Source organism: Dama dama, chromosome 26, assembly GCF_033118175.1.
Source record: "Dama dama isolate Ldn47 chromosome 26, ASM3311817v1, whole genome shotgun sequence".
NCBI classification, from domain to species: domain Eukaryota; kingdom Metazoa; phylum Chordata; class Mammalia; order Artiodactyla; family Cervidae; genus Dama; species Dama dama.
This window is the reverse complement of record NC_083706.1, coordinates 31,698,482-31,721,275: the sequence shown is the minus strand read 5'-3', so window position 1 is coordinate 31,721,275 and position 22,794 is coordinate 31,698,482. Positions and strand designations below refer to the sequence as shown.

The following is a 22,794-nucleotide window of genomic DNA, read 5'->3' as shown; positions in this document are numbered from 1 at the left end:
ACAGGTACGCTTCCTTCTCCGGGAAGAGACCAGGTAAACACAAATAATAGGAAATGGGCAAAGAAGTATCATGTTGGATGCAAGATACACAGATTGAAGGGAGAATTTATTATTCACAAGCTAAACTTTCTTAGAGTTTCCCTGTTAGCTCAGTTGGTAAAGAATCCACCTGCAATGCAGGAGACCCCAGTTTGATTCCTGGGTTGGGAAGATCCCCTGGAGAAGGGATAGGCTACCCACCCCAGTATTCTTGGGCTTCCCTGGTGGCTCAGCTGGTAAAAAATCCGCCTGCAATGTGGGAGATCTGGGTTCCATCCCTGGGTTGGGAAGATCCCCTGGAGAAGGGAAAGGTTACCCGCTCCAGTATTCCGGCCTGGAGAATTCCATGGACTGTATTGTCCATTGGGTCACAAAGGGTCGGGCACAACTAAGTGACTTTCACATAACATCACAAACTTTCTTAAGCTACTACTGTGAGCATTGCATTTAAGGCCCTGCTAAAGTTTCTGGTATTTTACTATGATTTTATTTTTTACTATAGTCCAGGTGGGCAATAACTTAAGGTATTAAATATATATGTGAGCTCATAGTTTTACCCATAAAGATTCAATCATCATGTTTTCCATCCATTCCAGCCCCCTTCTTTTTGCAAGGTTCTGTGCGAAGTCGTTTTGAAAACATGTTTCCAACCAATCATTCAACTGCTGACCCGGTAAGATTTCTTAGATGGCTTATTCTTTAATTCCTACAATTCAGTTCAAAGGGGGCACCTAAAGCAACTATCAGCTACTATAAATTCAAGTTTAACCATTAGGTGAGCTGCTGGGAGAAACTTCTCTAAGTACCTTGAAAGCTTACTTCCTTGGCCCACATTAGAAATCCGGTCCAGAAATGTATACTTTCAAAATGAGCACAGCTCCACAAGCAGACCATTTACTTCAAGGCCTTTCTGATTTTCTTCCTTTGGGGTTGAATTATAAATTTTGAAATCTTTAAACTCATAATTAGTATCTTGTTAACTTAAATTATATTTAAACCAAGAAAGGGCTTACCCAGGTGATGCTAGAGGTAAAAGACCCACCCGCCAGTGCAGGAGACCTGAGAAACGCAGGTTCAATCCCTGGATCACGAAGATCCCCTGGAGAAGGGAATGGCAGCCCACTCCAGTATTCTTGCCTGGAGAATCCCATGGACAGAGGAGCCTGGCAGGCTACAGTCCACAGGGTCGCAAAGAGTCGGACACACAAACCAAGAAAACTGAAAGTGTCCAAGTACCCACTCCAATCTCAAAATAGAGGCAGTTTTAAAAGAAAAAACTTCTCAACTGTTTTAAACATCATTCTTCTTTGACAAAATTATCTCTTTTGAATTTTAGAACTTAGCAATTTTGAATACACTTTCTTCCACAGCTTCAGTGATTTGCTAGAGATATTTTCTTAAAACTTTCAACTAATACAAACCCAAATATGCACATCAGCTTTAAGAGAAATCATAAGGTTTTTAGCAACAGAAACATAATTTGCCTGTTACTTCCTTTTTAATTTTTTCACCCCCTAAAGCTATAATAAAACATTAGTACCTCTTACACTCAACATCATATAAATACTTAATGTTAAAATCCCAATTTCAAAAGAGTAAGAACCAGAACCTACATCCCATCTACCTAGATGACAGATTAAAGACATCTGGAAAATGATTGTGATTTCAACACAATTCTTCAAAAAAAACTCTTGCTTCCTTGCACATAATTTGGTACATATGCATTAATAAACCTGACAAAAATGTAAATGAGAGACACGCCAGGAGTGGAACTTCTCCTTCAGAAATTTTTCAAACTAGTAAAATTCTTCTTAATCAAAAAATGCAAATCTTATAAGTCAAATGCTTTGTTAGAATTTCAATTCATTATTTTAAGATGGATCTATATATAAAATTTCATTTCAGTGTCAGGGAAGATCACAGATGACACAGTAATTCTCAGCAAGAATATTTTAGGTGTACAATCCTTGAGGAGTCTCATCCCCGCTCATGGAATGCCACCACTTCAGAAGTAGAATTCAGCAGTTTTTAAAAGCTGCACACAGCTATCAAATGTGACCAGTCTTCTGAACAGTCATGACTCCTTTTGGCTCCTACCCCTGCACATTATATGTGCTCAATAAACACTGAATTGACTAGCATTTAGCATGTCAAGCATGACGTGTGAAAGACAAATTTTAGTGAGATAGTCATAGCTGTTTAACACCAGAAATCAAGAGCATCTGGGATAGATGTTTGGTTTTTTTTTTAAGTAGAAATGGAGTCATTACTAACATGTTCATTTTAATAACCTCTTATGTCTGTTTCTCAGCGAAGTTTATAAATTCATGAAGCTATTAATTCATTAAACCTCACTCTAAGAATATTAGGAAGTTGGTATTTGTGTTTTCCTATGGTAACAGAAAGCGTGACCCAAAAGGTTAAGTGATATGCCTGAGCGTGTAGAAGGCACAGTTTAAACCCAGGTTTCCTGCCTCTGAGTCCCCGGGTGGCTGAGTGAGTTCAGATGACTGTTAGGGGTTACTGATCCTGTAGTATTTCAGCAGATGCATCGCAACCTTGATGCCTCAAGCTGGACCGGGCCAGTAGAGGCAGATACCAACACCACAGGGCATCACCCTGGCCAGCACAGTATGACCATGATCTGTTACTATCACACTCCAAGTGTTATCATTTGCAAGTGATGTTCACTGCACTAAGTCAGGAGTATGGATGCCAGCCTTCATGGGCATACTTGAGATGAAAAATATAATCACTTAGCACAACTGACAGGCCCCTGTCTGTTTTCACCATGAAGGGGGAAAAAATGGATCATTTCCCAGCCCAAGAAAGCACAGGTCTCGGTTTGAATCTAAACCCAAATAGGCATAATCAAACATGGCTTTAACGAAATGTCTAACCCACCTTACTAAATCAGATGTCACCTGTTTATTAGTCCCACCACCTCTCACCCCCTTCTTTCCTTACTGCCTCACTGATGCTGGCTTTAGTTCGCTCCACACACCCACTGCTTTAGGCTGTGGGGAGGAATACTGACACTTCTAGGGCAGAATTCAGCAAACGTTTTTTAAAAGATGTTCACAGCTATTGAAGATCTGCCTTCTGAACAAGTAAGCCTGCTCTCAAAAGCAGCTATTTTATGAGTCTGACATAAGGTGTGCAATTCCTCCCCTGGTATTAGAGAACTGTCAATATCTTCAGGAGCCCCTTAGGAAGAAACCTCCTGTGAAGCGCCCTTAGCATTATCCACTTTTGGCAAAATGCTTGCCAATGTGTGTGTTGTTGGGCCACTTTCCTCATCTGTAAAATAAATGGGTTGAGTCCATTTCTAAGGTCCGTCCTGCCCTAATAGTATAAAAATGCTTTCTGAAATAACATACATGATCAAAATAAGGCACATTTTTAGCACTTACTACCTGCCAGGGTATGTGCTAAAGCATTTTATTGCACTAAGCACTTTATTTACATTCCTTCATTTAAACCTTAATAATACCCTTACCCCCAGGCAGACACTCTTACTATTTACAGCTGATGAAAGACAGCATGAGTGCTTGAGCAGGAGAATTGTCCTCAACCAACCTTTCCTTGGCCAATCTAGCAAGTGCACTGACTCCAGTTCATTTTGTAAATCTACACTGCGATGAATGACCTCAGCACTGTGGATGTTAGTAGCTGGTAGCTGCTCTTAGGCAGGGTCTCCATACAGTTTACCCCTGCAAAACTGTGTCCTTATCAAGAGTTAGTCGTGTTTGTCCCCAAACTTGTTTGTGCCAGTTATACTTGGCACCGCAAAAATGTAATTTAATAAAAATAGTACATAAGCCAATGACATATAATTATATAAAGAAAACACCATTTCAGTAACTCAGTAAGATGCTTTGGAGTGACGGGACAAATCATATACACACAAAAATGTTGTTGAGTATAATACACACAGGAGATAATAGTGTCAAAGATTAGGGGCCAGAAATCCCCAAAGTCAAGAGAGTTGGTAAATTTATATTGTTTCTCCTGCGCCTTTAAGTTCTCACTCCATTTTGAAGAAAACCAAATGGGAGGTTTCTTAGAGAATGCATCACAAAAGGAGATTTTGCAAGAAAGGCAGCCTGGTCCTATAAGTGCCAGAATCACAAGTTAAAAAAAGCAAAAGAACCACATCTGCCCAATGAATGTGTATGTCTTATATACATAAAAAAAAAAAAAAGTTGATGGTATATAAGTCATTGGGAGTGGGACTTTTGTGCTTTATGGAGGGATCAGTTCAGTTGAGTTCAGTCCATCAGTTGTGTCCGACTCTTTGCGACCCCATGAATCACAGCACGCCAGTCCTCCCTGTCCATCACCAACACCCAGAGTTTACTCAAACCCGTGTCCATCGAGTCGGTGATGCCATCCAGCCATCTCATCCTCTGTCGTCCCCTTCTCCTCCTGCCCCCAATCCCTCCCAGCATCAGGGTCTTTTCCAGTGAGTCAACTCTTTCCATCAGGTGGCCAAAGTATTGGAGTTTCTTTGGAGCTTCAGCATCTATAATTCACATAATAAACTACACATATATAAAGTATACAGTAAGTTTTGACATATATATAAGAAGTCATCATCAAAATCAAGATTATGAACACATCTATCACTGCCAACGGAGAAGGAAATGGCAACCCACTCCAGTATTCTTGCCTGGAAAATTCCATGGACAGAGGAGCCTGGCAGGCTACAGTTCATGGTGTCGCCAACAGTTGGACACTGAGTGACTTCACTCACTCACTCATCACCCCCAAAAGGTCCTCATGCCTCTTTGTAATCATTTCATCTACCCTCCCCCTCACTGTGCTCTGCTGTCGTTCAGTCATGTCCAGCTCTTTGCAACCATGGACTGTAGCCTGCCAGGCTCCTCCGTCCATGGGGATTCTCCAGGCAAGAATACTAGAGTGGGTTGCCACGCCTTCCTCCAGGGAATCTTCCCAACCCGGGGATCGAACCCAGGTCTCCCGCATTATAGGCAGAATTTTTACTGTCTGAGCCACCAAAGCAGCCCTCCCCCTAATAGTCCTCTTTCCATCCCCAGGCGAAACTGATCTGCCAGTACAGGCTCATTTGCATTTTCTAATTCTACATAAATGGGAGTCATAGAGGCTATACTTTCCTCCTCCTGACTTCCCTTTAGTGTAATTATTTTGAGACTCAGCCATGTTGCATGCATCAGTAGCTTGTTCCCTTTTATTGTGAAGTACTATTCTATAGTATAGGTAGCCCCCATTTTGTTCATCCATCCTCCTGTTGATATAGACATTTGTGTTGTTCCTGTTAGGTGCTATTACAAATAAAGCTGCCAGAAACTTCTAACCGTCTTTTTGTGGACATGCTTTCACTTCTCTTGGGTAAATACATAGAAGTGGAATAGCCGGGACACAGAATAGGTATATGTTTAACTTTTTTCCCATCAGCAGCGTGTGTTTTTTATGTCACGTTTTTTGCCAGCAATTGGTATTCTTTTTTTAAAAGTCATTCCAATGGGTGTGTAGTGGTATTTCATGATGGTTTTAACTTGCATATCCCTAGTGACTAATGATGTTGAGTATCTTATCATGTGTTTGTCATTTTTATTCTTTTGGCAAAGCATTCAAATATTTTGCACTTTTTTTTAAAGTGGCTCATTTGTTTTATTACTACATTTTGAAGTTATTCATTATTTTCTGGATCTAAGCCCTTTTCTTCCAGTTTGTGACTTTTTTTCCTTAACAATGTCTTTTGAGAAGCTCTTAATTTTAGTAAAATACAACTTATCTTTTCTAGATTTTACATTTATGATCCACCTTTAGTTAAAATTTTTTAATAAGGTAAGTGTCTTGATCCAAGTTTTGTTTTTCACATATAGATATCAAATTCTCCAGTTCCATTTGTTACATTATCTTCTCTTCACTGAATTCTTTTTATGCCTTTGGCAAAAATTAATTGCCCATCTATGTAAGTGTGGTTTACTTTGGGACTCTATCCTTCCATGGATCAAATTGCCCACGTCTGTGCAGGCTTTCCTGGTGGTTCAGATGGTAAATAATCTGCCTGCAATGCAGAAGACATGGGTTCAATCCCTGAATTGGGAAGACCCCATGGAGTAGCAAATGGCAACCCACTCTAGTATTCTTGCCTGGAGAAATCCATGGACGGAGAAGCCTGGCGGGCTGCAGTCCATGGGGTCCCAAAGAGTCGACATGACTAAGTGACAACACTTTCCCTTTCCCATTTCTGTGCCAACTGTAGCAATCTATTCTTTTTAACTTTTTTGATTTACCAAACCAGCTCATGTCTAGGTTTGTCTGGGGGGTTTTACTGTATTCCTGCAAAATGGGAGACCTGGGTTTGATCCCTGGGTTGGGAAGATCCCCTGGAGATGGGAATGGCTACCCACTCCAGTATTCTGGCCTGGAGACGTCTACGAACAGAGAAGGCTGGTGGGCTACAATCCTTGGGGTTGCAAAGAGTCAGACACAACTGAGCCACCTTCACTTTACTATATTCCAGTGGTTAAGAAAACTGATAGGGAAGGGAAGGCAGAAGAAAGGACAAGATGGGCAGGTAGAAAAAAGATAAAGCAAAGGTATCACAACAGGTAATAGCACAAAGATTAGAAAAAGCTGACACTTCCATTAATAAAAAGTGGCTTTTTCTCAACTCTGCCATCAACAAAGATCACCCCCCACCTAACAGAACTCTTATCTTATTCTGAAAGGTTATGTCTATAAAATGTACAGTATTAGATATTAATTCATTTATCTTCTCATGTACTATTCATCAAAGGCATATACCATTGTGTTTCTGAGCAGTATGAGATAACCAAGGTTGCTGTAACTTGTGCCAAAAATAAACTGACCTTTTAGATATCCTGTGCAGTCTTGTGATGGGCAGTGTTCTGATCCCCATTAAGTTTTGTGAAATATTCCCAGAAGCCCCTGGGACTGCCACCGTCTCACTCTTGGCCCAAACCACTCTCTTCTGAGAGCCATGGGGTTCTTCTGCAGCTTCAGACAAACTCCAGCCCAGGGGCTTCACCTGGCTTTACTTGCTCCATCAACCACCTGCAGTGTCATCAGAGCCTCAGAAAAATATGTGATTCGTTGATGCAATAAAAAAACAACAAGAAAGTGTGAGGCACTGATTGCCAATCCATGGTTTTACAATCATTAGGAATGCCACTCATGATTAGTTCAAGAGATAACCCCTGCACCGTGAAAAAATGTATTTCTCTCAGCACTACAAATAAACAGTGATCAGGTAGGGCAACTCCAGAAAATCTGAAATACAGAGTACTGAGGAGAAACTGAACATGGAACACCCCAAGAGCAACTGTTTGAAAACTTAGAAAGGAAAACTCTGCCCCAGCTGGCGAGACCCAAGCTATCAAGCCTGACGTGTTTGAATCCAGAAACATCTTGAAGTCAGCTTCCGAGTGAAGAGTGACGGATTCTTAGTGTAGACTGTTACAATGTCACCCGGCACTCAGACACAGCTCTCTTCAAGCAATGATTGATTTTAAAAAAGAACAGCAGTCAACAAATGAACGCACAAAAAAATGAGGGAAAAGACACAACTATTCTGATTTCAAATATTATTTCTCCTCTTTGGTGAGAAGTGTTCCCGTTTGTTTTCTTCGTCCTGAAAATAGGAGCTGCTTCCCCACGTGCTCGTCGTCCTCAGCAAGCCGCTCGGAATTACTTCCATTTTAGCACCACTGCTGCTGAAGTGAGGGCTACTGTTCCTTTGAAATCCAGCACCTTGTCCAAGGGCTTCCCTGTGGCTCAGTGGGTGAAGAATCTGCCCGGAATGCAGGAGACACAGGAAACAGGGGTTTGGTCCCTGGGTCAGGAAGATAGGCTAGAGGAGGAAATGGTAGCCCACTTCAGTATTCTCAAAAATCCCATGGACAGAGGAGCCTGGCGGGCTACAGTCCACAGGGTTGCAAAGAGTCAGAGGCGACTAAGCACACACATGCCTTGTCAGAACAAATCCAAAGCTCTCTCTTAACTGAAAACAAAGTACACACTCACTGAGGTCATTTTGAGAAACAGGAGAGGAAATCCAGACTTAATTCCCAGTCAGCCATTAACTGTGCAGACTTATTTATGTAGATTTCAGTTCTCTGGGCCTCAGTTTATCTTTAAGATGAATATAACAGTCGATAAGATTGAAACGAACAAATGAAAATAACAACACAGAGAACAAAACTACTGGTTACCAATGGGGAGAGGGAAGTGGGGAGGGGCATGATAGAAGGGATTAAGAGGTACAAATTACTATGTATAAAATACATAAGCTTTAAAGATATATGGTACAGCAGAGGGAATATAGCCAAACTTTTACAACTGTAAATGGAATATAATCTATAAAAACATAGAATATAATCTATAAAAACATAGAATCACTATGTTGCACATGTGAAACTGATATAATATTGTAAATCAACTATACTTCAACTAAATGTATGTATGCGTGTGTATGCTCAGTCATGTCCAACTCTTTGCAGCCCTAGCCTGCCAGGCTCTTCTGTTCATGGAATTTTCAAGGCAAGAATACTGGGGCAGGTTGCCATTTCCTCCTCTAGATCTTCCCCACCCAGGGATCGAACCCGTGTCTCTTGCACTCCTGCACTGGCAGGCGGATTCTTTACCACTGAGCCACCTGGGAAGTCGCCCCACCCCACCCCCACACACACACAATGTGAACATGACAAAAAACACAGTCCTTGCTCTAAATTCTGGGATCTCTAATTCTATGACTGTTACAGGTATGAATTTTCTACTTTTAGGCTTATGGGGAATGTAATTAGATAATTCCAAACTTGATTTTAGTTATGATCTAAACTTTCAAACAACTGTATCAGAACCCCTGGCATGGTGTCCATCACCAGGAAATGGTGCTATGGGGCCAGATTCCATTTGGATTCCACTTGGATACTGACAAATGTAATCAGTGTTTTTACTGAATACCATGAGACAAAGTGCTTTGTTTATTTTTGCTGTCCCTGAGACAATACCAAATTGAGCTTATATGAATTAATTATCACAGTGTCAAAGATTGTCATTAGAATAAAAGTATTCTTTAAAAATACATTATTCCTAGTATATCTGCATGACACTTTACTATCTTCAAAGATATTTCATATTCATTAAATAAGGTTTATCCCAGGTATAGAGAACCGAAAGAACATAAAAAGAATACAAGCTCAAGCAAAGCTTTTTTTTCTTCCAAAATTTAACTCTTTACTAAACAGCCTATAAAATTAGCAATCTAACTGCTGCTAAATTTAAGTCAAAGCTACATAAGCAAGATTTAGAGAAATGGAAACCACTAGGAACAAATAAAATTTTCCTCCATTAAACATAATTCTTAATAATCAGTTTAACTTTTCTTCTTTCTGCCATAGTAAGAACTATATGTTCCTTACAACTGCAAAGGAATTTTGTTGAAATAAATTACACTAGTAGCAATCATGAGATCCCAAGTCATTAAGGCTTTGAATAAATAAGATTTATATCTCAGATGTCTGTAGGAAATAATGGTAAAACAAGCCTAGAATCCCCTGGAGACTCTTTCCTCACCCTCCTTTCCACATGTTATTATGTACTCTAATGATTTTGTGGATTTCAATTCTTTGACTAAGAATAATATGTGAAATGAAGGGAACAAGGAAATTTGAAACATAAAATAAACTAGATCACAGTGCCTCAAGTCAGCAAGAAGTTTAACAACTCAGTTCTCATTTTCTTATAACGAAAAAGGATATAATCTAGTCTTTTCATTATGCAAATTGTTACAGGCCTAGAAACAACAACAACAAATTATAGAACAGGATTATCTACTTAGTCAGATATGATTCCCTATAACCAGAACAATAATTGTGGATCATCCACATGGAACCAACTCTGTTATGTAGAACGCTTATTTTGTTGTAAAGGGAATTTGTATGTGACGCATCACTTTTAAACAGCAAAAAAAGTTCTGAGTCTTTATTAGCTGCAGTAGTGACTTTGAAATGGCTACATGAATAGTGACCCAACCTTAGGAAAGACGTCTCTATTGTCTTTTCTGACCAAACAATCCCAAGCTCAAAAACCTAAAATCCCAACAGAAAATAAAGCGGCACACTAGAGAGAGAATACAATATTAGTTTCTGAAATTTTATTATTTTTAATACATACATTTCACAAACAGAAACCTTCTAACACCACACAATTCCAAATGTTTCAGTTTTATCAACATTCTTTAACTATTTACACAGTCTCCTCTCAACAAAAGTGCAATCCAAGACATCTTGACAAGAAATCTTTACTGACAAGAACGTATTTTTGAGCTGGTGTTAATGACGCCCATCCATTATGTTTTCTTTCAATGACCTGGAATAATAATAAAGTCGGCAGGACACAGAGATGAGTTGGGTTAGGCAGCATCCTTTTACAGGAACCGAAACACTGAACAAGAGCACCTTCTCCTCACCTCCTCCCCAACAATGACCCAACAGCTGCCACCATGAGACCAAAGAGAAGAGCAAACTGGAGTGCCTGACCCGGATACAGGAGCAGACCGTGTGTTAAGCGCTGATCTTACAGGACAAAAAGAAAGATTTCGGCAAGTTAGTCTGGGTGATCTAACAAGTTACATTCAAAGTTCTTCTGTTAGTTTTAGGATTTAAACACCTAGGGATAGTCTTTCCTGAGGAGTTCATCTCCCCCCAGGCAGATATGAAAATAATTTTTATTCCCAAAATGAATACACTTCTTTTACAAAAACTGGAAATTAAAGACTGTTTGGAAAAAGCTCTTTCTTAATTACAATGGGATAATTCAGCCCACTCCCTAACTTCATGGCCATAGGTGTATCAATTGCTTCAAATGCAACCAGAAAACAGAAGAGAGTGAAGAGAACTGAGCTAGCCTGAAGAGAAGATGACGATACGATCAGAAATAGTCATCCCACTAAACTAAAGCAGGTAATTTTATTTGTTCAAGGTTTAACTCTTAAAAATAAATGATAAAACAAGTTAAAGTAGATAAAAATTACCTATAAGTGGGTTCATGTCATTGAACACTATCAGAAAAACAGAAAATGGACCTCTTGGGTGACTAATATCCTTTAACATCTGAACCTCAACCAAAATAATGATCTTTTTTGGTACATTCCAATTCTTATCAAGGTACTCAGAGCAAAGTACTTCTAGAAAGTACGATGAAAATATTAAGGTCAGCAGATTCCAAAATAAAATTTATTCTTCACATGGTTGCATACTCAATTATATTTTATTCTCAAATCTGCCAAATTTTCCATTTTAGTCAAGAATGCAATGCCGTAAAGGCGTTATCAATTTAGCACCCACAGAATCCTAACAGAACCATCAAAATAAAGGCCACAAGCAAATTTTACTCAGTTATAGTGAAACCTCCTCATACTTATTTCTCCAAGAGTAGACAACAATGTTAGGGGAAAATGTTGAACACATCTGCGCTTGCACTAGTTTTAGGCTGAGGGGCATGTAGGTGATCTACATGTAAGCTTTTAAGCTTCAGAACAACAATACAAGCAGGTTTCTCTTTAGAAATTTAGGTGGGTTAAAGAACAGCATTACAAATATTTTACTACTCATTTGAAATTCAGAAATAAAATCCAATGGTACTCTGAAAAGAAAAACTCCTCAATTTTTTTATACCTGGTACATGACAGAGAATCAATAAGGAAACAGCTGATTCAGTTACAGTTTTGTATATCAAAGACAGATTTGCAAGAGCTATGTCCTATAGACCTCGTTTCCTTGCATCAAACACTGTCAGACCAATAACAACTTGCTGTGTCATATGAGCGTTGAGCATCTCCCCCCACTGTGAAATATTCTTCAGATCATCAAACATCAAACTAGATGTGGTCAGCCAAGTTATCATCATCCAAACCAAAGACAAAGAGTATTAGTCAAACTCTCACAGTCAGCTGTGTTCCTTCAAACAAAACATCAAACATTCCACGTAGCAGAGCTGAAACTCACTTGCACTGATGCTTAAACACTTCTGAGAGGAAAAACAACTGTTTTTTTCTGGAGGGTGAGGGGGGTAAATGATATAAACTAAATAACAGAAAATATCCACATAACCCCAAATTTAGTTACCCATAAAAGGATATTCTCAGCATCCTTATAACACATATGTGTATTATAGTTGAAATTACCAAATTCATTTTTTGAGAAATCATATTCCAATTCCAGTTTTATAAAGATATGGGGTGTCAGTCTATTTAAATCAGGAAACTCTAATAAACAGAGGCTGTATTTTAGAAAGCTCAATGCTCTGACTAACAAAGTTCTATAAATTACCATCTTTTTCACCAGTGGTAAGGTATCATGGAGATCTTCAGAATAATCTATTCTCAAACATATTGTTATGCATTATTATTGGTGATCTTCCAAAATGAAACACTTTAAAAAGAAATACTAAAATTATTCTTTTCCTCAAAGCTTCACAAATAATTTTTTTCCATTCCTTCTGAAGGTCAAATCTTTGATTTTGGAAACTCAGCACTAACAGAGTAAAATGCAGCCATAAGCAGTTTGGGGGGAAGGTAAGTGTGGCAATGATTGCTTGTGAAACTCACCAGTTAGGGTCTGTGGCTGTGAGATTTACCTGTGAGAAGGATCTGACATCAAATGACACTTTGACAGTGTGAACCTATATAAATCAGTACCGCCCAAATCATGTTATTCATGGAATTCTCCTTACAAGCTTGTTTGACCAACCTCAAAGACACAATTCAAATGACTGGGCTCTGCCCTTGCGCCCTCGGAGTCAGTGTGCATCATTTCCAAATTCTTCGAGCATATTCTCTTTGTTACGCGTCAGTTTTACCTAAAAGTATGTGCAACACCCATTGTTTTCATGTGCCTTTTAATTCGGATATCATTTTCAGTATGAAAACTGGCTGCTAGAACACCACAGGGACAGAACCAGGACTCCGGTCCTTCCCGGTGACCTGTCAGTGGCGGAAGCCGCAGGGCAGGGTGTGCTGCAGGGCGCCAGACTAACGCGGACGAGCACATCAGCAGCTCTCCTGGCATAGCTTACATTCACTTGTCGCATGTTTTTCCCAAGGCCCAGAGAAGACCTAAAAGCGGATCTTTAGACAGTTAATACCTTAGTAAGTTTCTTCCCAGCTCCTTCTATGCTCTCAGTTTATGACCATGTGATCCCTTTCCTAAAGTCACCCCATCCTCCCCACCACCCTAAAAGCTGCCTGAGAGACTCTTAGTGAACCACTCCCCCAAGCTCACAGGAGTACCTGGCTGGGCTCTGGTCATGGCCACAGACTAACACGTGGGAGTCAAGAGAGGGCAAGGGGCAGGCGCCCTGGAAGTGGCACGTACACAAAGGAACTCTCCTTTCAATTAGAAAAGAAACGAATGTCACAGAAGGCTTCCCTAGAAAAGATATGTAACAAAGTAATACCAATAAAATAGCTATTACTAAAGCAAAGCTTTCATCAATAAGCTTCAAGAACTTTGAAGGAGGAAAATGGCTTCACGAAATGGTAGTCCAGGTTGCCACAGTGTGGACACTGCTGGACGTTGCTGTACTCGGAGAAGTACTGCATGCCAATCCGCACGTCGATCACCGGCTTCCCGCAGTGCTTGCAGTTCAGGCGGGCCTGCGGGGGGACACAAGATGCTGTGAGCCACACTAGCCCTCTGCCCCCCAGCGTTGCCGACCAACACTCAAGACTGCTTACCTGGGAAACGGATCAGGAGTTTAATAAAGCATCCCTTTATTACCCCAAACAGAGTGGGCAGAGCATCAGATAAGCAGGAGATATCATACAGGCAAATATTTATCCATCCACCTAATAGATTAACGATTCTTCATTTCTCTCCTGATGTGCAGCACTGCTTATAATTACTCTACTGATGGGAAGAAACCTGTACTGCCTAAACTTCTCTAGTAAAACACCTAACAAGCGAAAATCTCTTCCCTGTGGGTTTTAAAAAGTGGCTGAAACCAACCTCTCTCATCCGAACCTGCACGAAATTTCTTTGAAGATTGTTTTTGAGTTTATTTCTTAAATGTATATACATTTTTCATTCTACTCCTAACTACACTTCTGCTTTCTTTGAGGTAAAAATAAAATTTCCCTCAAATACTCTAGTAAAATTGAGGATCTGGAAATAAGGGCCATGTTTACGCTGAGGCTTCTGGAACCTGCAAGAACACTGTACCTTCATCCATGCCCTGGCCCCCCTCTATTAGCACCAGACCTAAGCTTTCAGCAATAGGTCCAAGGACTTCAGTGAATAATAGGAAATTATAAAGCAGCATCTAACATTTGTACCTTTCTCAGTGAACATAGTTAATTGATTTTTTTTAAGTCAAAAAATTGATTTTTTTTTTTTAAGTCCACTCCAGTAAGGGGCCAGAATAAAAAAAAACAAAGTGTCTGGGATTAAATTGTTGTAAGGAAGAAATATATGGTGAGTAACAACAGGCTGGGTGTGGCACGATACCACTGTGCTTTTCTCCCTGAAGATAAGACAGCAATTCCAGGGCCTGTCAGTGGGGAAGTAGAAAGAGCACCAGGCGAGGAGTGACAGAGGTGTGTGGTCATGCTATGGGTAGACCTGGGGGAAAAGTTCTGATTGTTCAGGCCTCCACTGCATGTGAAAAATAGAGAGTCCTTTCCAGTGCTAGCACTCTTACGAGTTACAGGCCCACACAGTCTTTCACGTCCCTGTTTCTTTCAAAGGTGACTGGTGTGTGTGGGAGGGAGCTCTTCCTCTTGTTTCTCTCATCTCAAGAGCAGGCATCAAGGTACACTGGGTATTATAAAATGCTACAAGGAGTAACTATTAGTAAAAGACAATGACATCTCATTTCCAAGGCTAAGTTTTAAAATGGAAATGTGGTCTGTGTATGAGAATAGCATAAAAGCAATCAATTATATCTAGAATCAGATGACAGGCTACGAATGACCATTCAGGGCTCTCACAACTACATTTCTCTTCTAAGATCAGTTGTACAGACACAGAAAGACTGAAATACCAACCCTGTCAACTTCTTCATTCAACCAACACAGCTTATCTTCTGAATAAATTGCTAATGGTAAGGATGTTCTCTTTATGAAAATCAAATCATAATGCTAAAGATATAAAACTATTAATAAACCACTGAAATGTTTATCAGGTGTTTATATTAAAGGCTTAACCACTTAAGAGGAAAGGAAAATAATCTCTCCAGCCTGTAAATATCAAGGAATTATACAAAAAGCATTTCCTTTTCCAAAGCACTTGGAAACAAATCAAGACATTTCCAAGGATTTTGTTTTGTCTCCTGTTTCTATGGACTTATTTAATGCATTTTCACATGCTAATACTTCCCTCTTTTCCTCATGACAGCTAAATTTCAGATGCTTTCTTAGCATCAGAATATGCCTCCCCTTAGCAGAGCTTTAAGGATTACAAATCTCTCCAGTCAGCCTCAGACACATTCCATGGCAGGCAGATCCTGTATAAACTGCACTGTCCCACACAAAGGAAACAAAAAGAAAATCCTGTCTACGAGAGGAAGTGAGACTTTCTTCTTTCCTTTTAAATGACAACTTTTTCTTACATCTAAAGCTTTAAAAACTCTAAGTAAACAAGAAGAAAACTAAAGGAACCACTGAGCATCCCATCCCATCATCCAGAGACAATCTCTAGTAACAGGCTAGCAGAGTCCTTTTCATGTTCACTTTTTACAAATCAAAGTGTGCTTTTCTGCCATTTAAGATGTGCTTTTTATGACTTAAAAGACTGAAACTATTTCCCACAGAATTATACATTATCCTGCAAGGTCCCGTTTAATGACCACCAAGTATCCCGGGAACAGCGGCCCCCCTCACTGCTGGACTCCTGGAGGCCCTTGGCCGCTCCTTCCTACGACAGGTTCTGCGCGCCCTCCCACCCCTCCAGCGCCGCCCCAGGACTCTCCCATGTCCCCGGGGACAGAGCCCGAGCCCCCCGCTTGCCCCGCGGGTCGTCACCAACCTGGCAGCACGGCGAGGCGGCCAGGATGTCGTAGGTGTACATGGTGCCCAGCTGGTGCCAGCTGCCATCCCAGCGCGACTTACACTTGATGCAGATGATCTTGTGCACACCCTCCAGGCAGTCCACGCACACCGCATACAGGTGCATGAGCCTCCCTGTGCAGAGAAGACAGGGGCTGAGAGGCTGAGAGCAGTCCCCTCTGGTCACCAAGGGGACTAAACAGTCACTTACGTATCAGTTATGAGCCAACACTTCTTCATCTGAACAAATATAGAAAGCAAAATAGATGGTACACATCATATATCCCCAAGTTGTCCTTTTAGAATAATGATGGATTACCAACTACTGTCAATGACACATGTACTGTAAGTTCAACCTTATTAAACACTGGCTTCAACTCACTTTTCTGAAAAGTGCTGCCAAGTTTACAATACGTATATCCAAACTCATGTGACCAAGCCACAGAGGCTCATAACCAACCTGGGATCATGCAGGACTTTCTGCTCAGAGGTCTACTGTGGAATATGGAGGCTGAACCAGTAATGCTGGTCTGTGCTCAGGGGTTCTCACTATCCCCTCATAAAAAGCCCAGAGTCTGTCTTGGTATTGATAGCCCAGAATTATGCCACAGCCAAAATTACTACGTTAACCATTCTTGCCTCCAAAATTGCTCAGCCATCACCACATCCAATTTAGGAACCAGAATTATATCTTACTTGTGTTTTTTTCCGAAAGGAGTTCGATGTCTTGTTATTTACTAGGCTCTTGAAAGTCGCAACCTCACCCCTCTACCATTTATCGATACCTAATGCTTATAAAGGAAAGACATCACCCTAGTTTATATGGAATGGTTTAGGTTCAAATCAGGAAGAGTTAGAATGTCCAGCACCAGGCAACAGGTAGCAGCCACAACGTGCTCTCCTCGTGGGGATCAGGGTTCCACTATGCTAAAAACCACCGTCAGCAGGACACATGCTCCCACGCAGTTTCTTATTCAGAATGTGGGGCCCACTGCCATCTTTTCAGTGGTTAAGGGCCAGCCTGCTCCTTACCCATTGGAAAGGGATATATACAGTACTTATGAGGAAACCTTTCATTTCATTCGTTTACAAGACTCTCTCCACCTCTGTGAGAACTATGCCCTCCTTGAAGATGCAATGTCTAGCACGGTATCTGGAATATGGAAAGCACTCCATAATGGTATGTTGCATGAACGGATGGAACATGTCAACAGCCAAAGACATTTTAACCTTGGCGGCCTCTGCCAAAAATGGGATGGGTGACAAGAGTTTCTTGCAATACTGCCCACCTCTGCTCTGTAGTGTTCTGAAAATAAAATGATCTCACATGCCATGCCCACTCAGAGTGGCCGAGGGCATTTCAGGATGTCAGTTCAGTATCCAGCTGCCACTGGAAAAGGCTTCATTTCCAATCCCTCTCCTAGACTTACTCACTGCAGTTCTCCAACACTCAAAGACACCCCGGTGGCTGGTTGGGGCAGGGACAGATGGAGAAGTCACATGTTGGTAGCAATAACCACTATGATGAAGTTGACAGTGAACCTCACTGAGTGCTTACCCAGGGCCTGGCACTGTGCTTGGAGGCTATGTGACTCATTATTGTTATTCCCACTTCAGATAGAAGGAAGTAAAACTTACTAGAGCTGAAGTAGCTTGCTCAAGTTCAAAAAGATAGTAAGTAGCAAAGTCCAGTCTTAAATTTCTATCTGACTCTTAACCTCCACTCTACAGCATGGGAATTCCTGGCTTGGACTGAGTCTCTGGATTTGTTTCAATTACTGTTTACACATTGTCCTAAGTACTGAGAATTTAAAATTTCTAAATCTATTCTAGGATTGTGAATTCAAACAAATAGTAGATTTCTGTTGTTCTAAGTGGTAAAGAAGTACCAAAAGAAATTCTTAAGTCCATCTTATCAGTAAATTAATAAATTATTAAATCTTCATAAATGATCACAACTAAGCAAAAGCTTCTTCGTCTGGAAAAGTCAGGGAAGAGGAGCTGGAAGCTAGGGACGACAGTGACGGGGACGCGCCCCAGGGCAAGGGAATGACAATCCACAGGATCCACCACTGGAAATAACACAATATTTCAGGAGTGTATCACCAACTACAGCCTGGAATCTTACGGCCTGGAATGGGCCCTTCTACTGGAACTGAAAAGGCTTTGAGGAATACATGGTTGAAACTCTGGAATGGAAGAAAGAGTGACACTGGCTTGTTATATAAAAGACTGCACAGACTGCTCTTAGATGTGGCAATAAAAACACGGACATACGCCAAGGCCCCACTTGTGCACTGACTTGTCGGGTACTGATAAAACACCCAGATCCTCAGATTTTTATTATCAACAATCAAACTGTTCAAGACCTTTGTGGTACACACCTAATGCACTCATTATCTGTGGATGTATATGTACTTCAGGTGTGTACAGACACACGAATTTTCAGGCTATCTAATTTTTACTCTTCTCATCCACTCTCTGATGGGTATCCAAGATCAGTCCTGGGCTCGGTCATATACTCCTGCTTTTCCTTCTCTTTTCTCCCCACTCAAGAGCTCTTCCACTCTTTTAGCCACTAACATTATAAATAAGCTTCAATGTTCACCTTAGGTGTTTATTTCTCATAGCACTTGTGAGAGACATCTCCACACAAAAGTCCCAGCATCTCTTCAAACCCAATACACAGAAATGCCTCATCTTCTTTTGTCTAAGGCCTGGTCCCTTCCCCAACTTTCTCCACTCCTGTTCATGATACCATTTACTTTGTCTACACTAAGAGTGAGCCAACAAGGACACATCTTCATGCTCCACAGTCAAGCTGTCTCCAAAGCTGTAATCTTCCCTTTAACATAACCTCTTACAGCTATTCCCACCTTTCAATCTCCACTGTCACCACTCGGCTGGTCCCTTTTCTCCTTGCATCTAGAATGGAGATTTAAGTTACAACTGCATAACTTCCACCCCTTGCAAACAATTTTTCTCCCAAGCTACCATTGGCTTTAAAAAAAAAATTTTTTTGCTAAATTCTTCAACTCATCAACATGGCAAAGCTCTTTGTTATGGCTTGAAAGGACATCTATTATCTGTTCTCCACGTACTTTATACTCATTTTCCACTCGAGAACCTCTGCTCCAGCCAAACGGTTCTCTCAGTTCTCTGTCTCCTGACCTTTTTATGAACCATCATTCCTTTGCTCACACTACTCCTTATCAACAAACACCTGACGTAGTAGTTAGACCCTGAGTTTATCAAAGTCCAGCACACCTCCTGATCTGTCTTCACACTGCCTCCTTTGACTATCCAGGTCAAAGTGCCCCTTTCCTCCTTGGAAATGATAAGATGCTGCTGTATGTACATAATAGCCAGGTGATACCACTTCCACAGGTGAGACTAGTGCCTTAGGCCTGGTAAGTTACATTTTTATAAATGCATCTTACATCCTAAGATTATAGACTGATGAGTAGCAAGAACTGATAGTACCCAGTTCAAGTATGCAATGTGTAAGTCTGGCTGGTTGATGAACTGACTAAATGAAAGGAATCTGTCCATCATGAATAGAAAAAGGACAACTCTCCTCGCTTGTACCCTATACCCTTGTATCCTCATTCATTTTCATGAAGAATATTTCCAGTCATGAAATGATGAAGATGTTTCCATCTTCTTTCCTCTATAATTATCCCTGCACAGTAGAAAGATCATGTAACAAAATACAAATTCCATCTTCCATGAAACAATGACATACTTGTAACTGTGAACCAAAATATGAGGTCAGAAATAAAATGGAGAAATAGTAAATGGTGCAGCTCTGAAACTGGACAAAAAGCACAGGGGAGGTTGAGATGAAGTGCTAAAGGAGAAAGAGTAATTTATTACTAAATAACCACACAGTGTATACTTTCATCAAGAAGCAGAGTCTACTGAATGATCCCCTGAATCTGGGATAGCCTGACAGCTTATTTTGAAGAACAGAATGTGACTGAAGTGAGTTACTCAGTCCCAAGCTTACGTCTCAAGACGGAAAGGCCATGCAGCTACATTCTCCCCATCTTCACTGCCGTCCTGAAAACAGCATGTGAAAAAGCCCCGGCTGGTCTACTGGCACATGAAAGGATGTATAAGCAGGGATAAGCCATTCTAGCCAAGGCTCCCAAGGTCAACCAGTCTGCCAACTGCGAGACATGTAAGATGCCATCCTAACCAACCAACTCATAGAACTGTGAGAAATTATAAATCATCACTGTTTCACACCACTAAGTTTCAGAGTGGTTTGCCCAATAACAAAGGCGAAAAGACACAGAGGAATAGGTGAAATTCCAGAAAACGCGTAAGACCAAATTCAGCTCACTTTTCCTGCTGAGAAAAATAAAATAGAAATAGCATCCATGAAATAAGAACAGGATGCTATTAAAAAGAACTTTAGGAAATTACAAATACAACACAGAATAGAAAACCTTAAACTCAGTAGAAATATTGGAATATAAAATCACAGAAATCTTCCAGAGAAAATGATAAAGAGATGAACAACAGGACCAAAAACATAATGAAGCATCTTTTCCACCTCAAAAAAAAAAAAAAAAAAAAAAAAAGGACCAGTCTAAGAGGTCCAACATCTGATTAACTGTTTTACAGAGTTAAAAAAAAAAAAAAGGGAAGAAAACGAAAATGGGAGTAAATCAAAGAAATAAATCAAAAGAAAATTTCCCCAAACTGAAGACTCTAAGTTTACAAAATCATAAAGTTAAGAAAGCATCTTGCACAATGAATGGAAAAAGAGAGTCACATCATGGTGAAACTTCAGAATACTAGAAAGAGAAAATCTAAAAACCTTTGGAGGATAGGAAGCCGGGATGAAGGAACAGGAGTAAGAATAATATTAGATTTCTCAGTAGCAACATGGGACTACAGGAGTCAGTGAAGAAAAGCCTTCAAAATTCCAAAGGGAAAATAATTATAACTTGGAAGACTATACGCAGCCAACTACCAATCAAGTGTGAAAACAGAATCAAGATACTATCAGACTTTCAACATCTGAAAACATCTATTCCCAAGTCTCCTTTCTCAGAAAGTTCCTAAAGGATGCTTCTCAACAAACAGGAAATTAAGAATAAAAAAGAAAGTGTGAGATCAAGGAAGCAGAAGATAAAAAACAGGAAAGAGATGAAGGAATTCCTAGGACACCTAAGTAGTACAACTAGGTAGTATTTAGGTGCACAAGGATGGACAGGAGCAGGAAGGTGAAAGTGTCCACAAAAAAAATTTCTAGAAAAAAATTCGTAAAATATTTGACTGGTAATGTGGAAATGTTTTTGAAAGGTGGTTTGTAGAGTTGCTGGAGAGTTAGAACTATCAACCAAAGCTTCAATAAAGGTTAAGCAATTATTAACTCTGATAAAAACAAAAGGTGTCCTGGAACACATGACTCTCTATACAGGAAATACATCTATACTTGCTGGCTCAGAACAAAATATTTACATACTCATAACAGCAAAATCACTAAGGATTCAACTAAGAATTGTGATGTATTCAACTAAGAATTCTGATGCATTATCCTGAGAGAAAGGGGAAGACACAAGAAAGCATAAATCCTCATCCACCTTAAAAGTAGATCAATACTTTACTTCCCTGTGGGTAGCGGTAAAGAATCCACCTGCCAATACAGGAGACACAGGTTTGATCCCTGGTCCAGGAAGACCCCACATACGGCAGAGCAACTAAGCCAGTGAGCCCAACTATTGAGCCTGTGCTCTAGAGCTGGGAGCTGAAACTACTGAGCCCAAATGCCGTAACTACTGAAGCCCTCGCGCCCTGGAGCCCAGGCTCCACCTTAAGAGAAGCCACCACAAGAAGCCCGCCCAAGGCAACTACAGACTAGCCACCCCCCCCCCCCCCACCCCATAGCAACTAGAGAAAAGCCCGTGCCCACAGCCCAAAAATTTTTTTTTAATTTTTAAAGATATATCAATAGGTAATACCTAAAATTGGAGAATGAAGTTAGCCGTTTTAAAATTATGATGGTAAAAATATGAAGTTAGTTAAGATTTGAGAGTGTCTCTGAGAAGTGAGACAGCAGGGGCTGGTAGGAAGAAGTTACGTGGGGATATATCCTTCTTACTATAGGCTTTCTCAGCACAGTTTTAAAGTTATAAACAGCTCATATGTCATATATCCCATATTTATATAAACGCAACAGTTTTACGTGAATTGACAGAGTCTTCTGTCCACTGACCAAGGCCGTCCTTCACTTTTCGGCTGAGATGTCCCAGTCTCCGTATGCTGTCCGCAGCACTGACAGGCTCCCCACCTCCTGCTCTCGCCTGTGTGTGCTAAGTCGCTCAGTCATCTCCGACTATTTGTGACCCCATGTACTGCAGCCCACCAGGCTCCTCTGTCCATAGGGATTCTCCAGGCAAGAATACTGGAGTGGGTTGCCATGGCCTCCTCCAGGGTATCATCCCAACCTAGGGATCAAACCCAGGTCTTCAGCATTGCAGGAAGATTCTTTACCTTCTGAGGCACCAAGGAAGCCTGAGAATACTGGAGTGGGTAGCCTATCCCTCCTCCAGGGGATCTTCCCGACCCCAGGAATCGAACCGGGGTCTCCGGCATCACAGGCAGGTTCTTCACCAGCTGACCTACCAGGGAAGCCACCCCTCACTACCAGAGTAATATCTGACTTTTCCTTTTGCTGTGATCAA

The 22,794-nt window shown here is 40.7% G+C and overlaps 1 protein-coding gene across 2 annotated transcripts in view; it reads right to left on the bottom strand.

The window, feature by feature from the left end:
- Positions 1-10,180: 10,180 nt before the first annotated feature.
- HECA (hdc homolog, cell cycle regulator) overlaps positions 10,181-22,794 on the bottom strand; it is a 43,181-nt gene continuing 30,567 nt past the window's right edge. For both annotated transcript variants that reach the window (XM_061130270.1, XM_061130271.1), the window contains exons 3-4: positions 16,077-16,231; positions 10,181-13,708 (exon numbers count right to left, since the gene is read on the bottom strand). In XM_061130270.1, the coding sequence (XP_060986253.1) occupies positions 13,544-13,708; positions 16,077-16,231 (320 nt within the window). In that variant the 3' untranslated portion in view covers positions 10,181-13,543. The remainder of the gene's footprint in view (positions 13,709-16,076; positions 16,232-22,794) is intronic.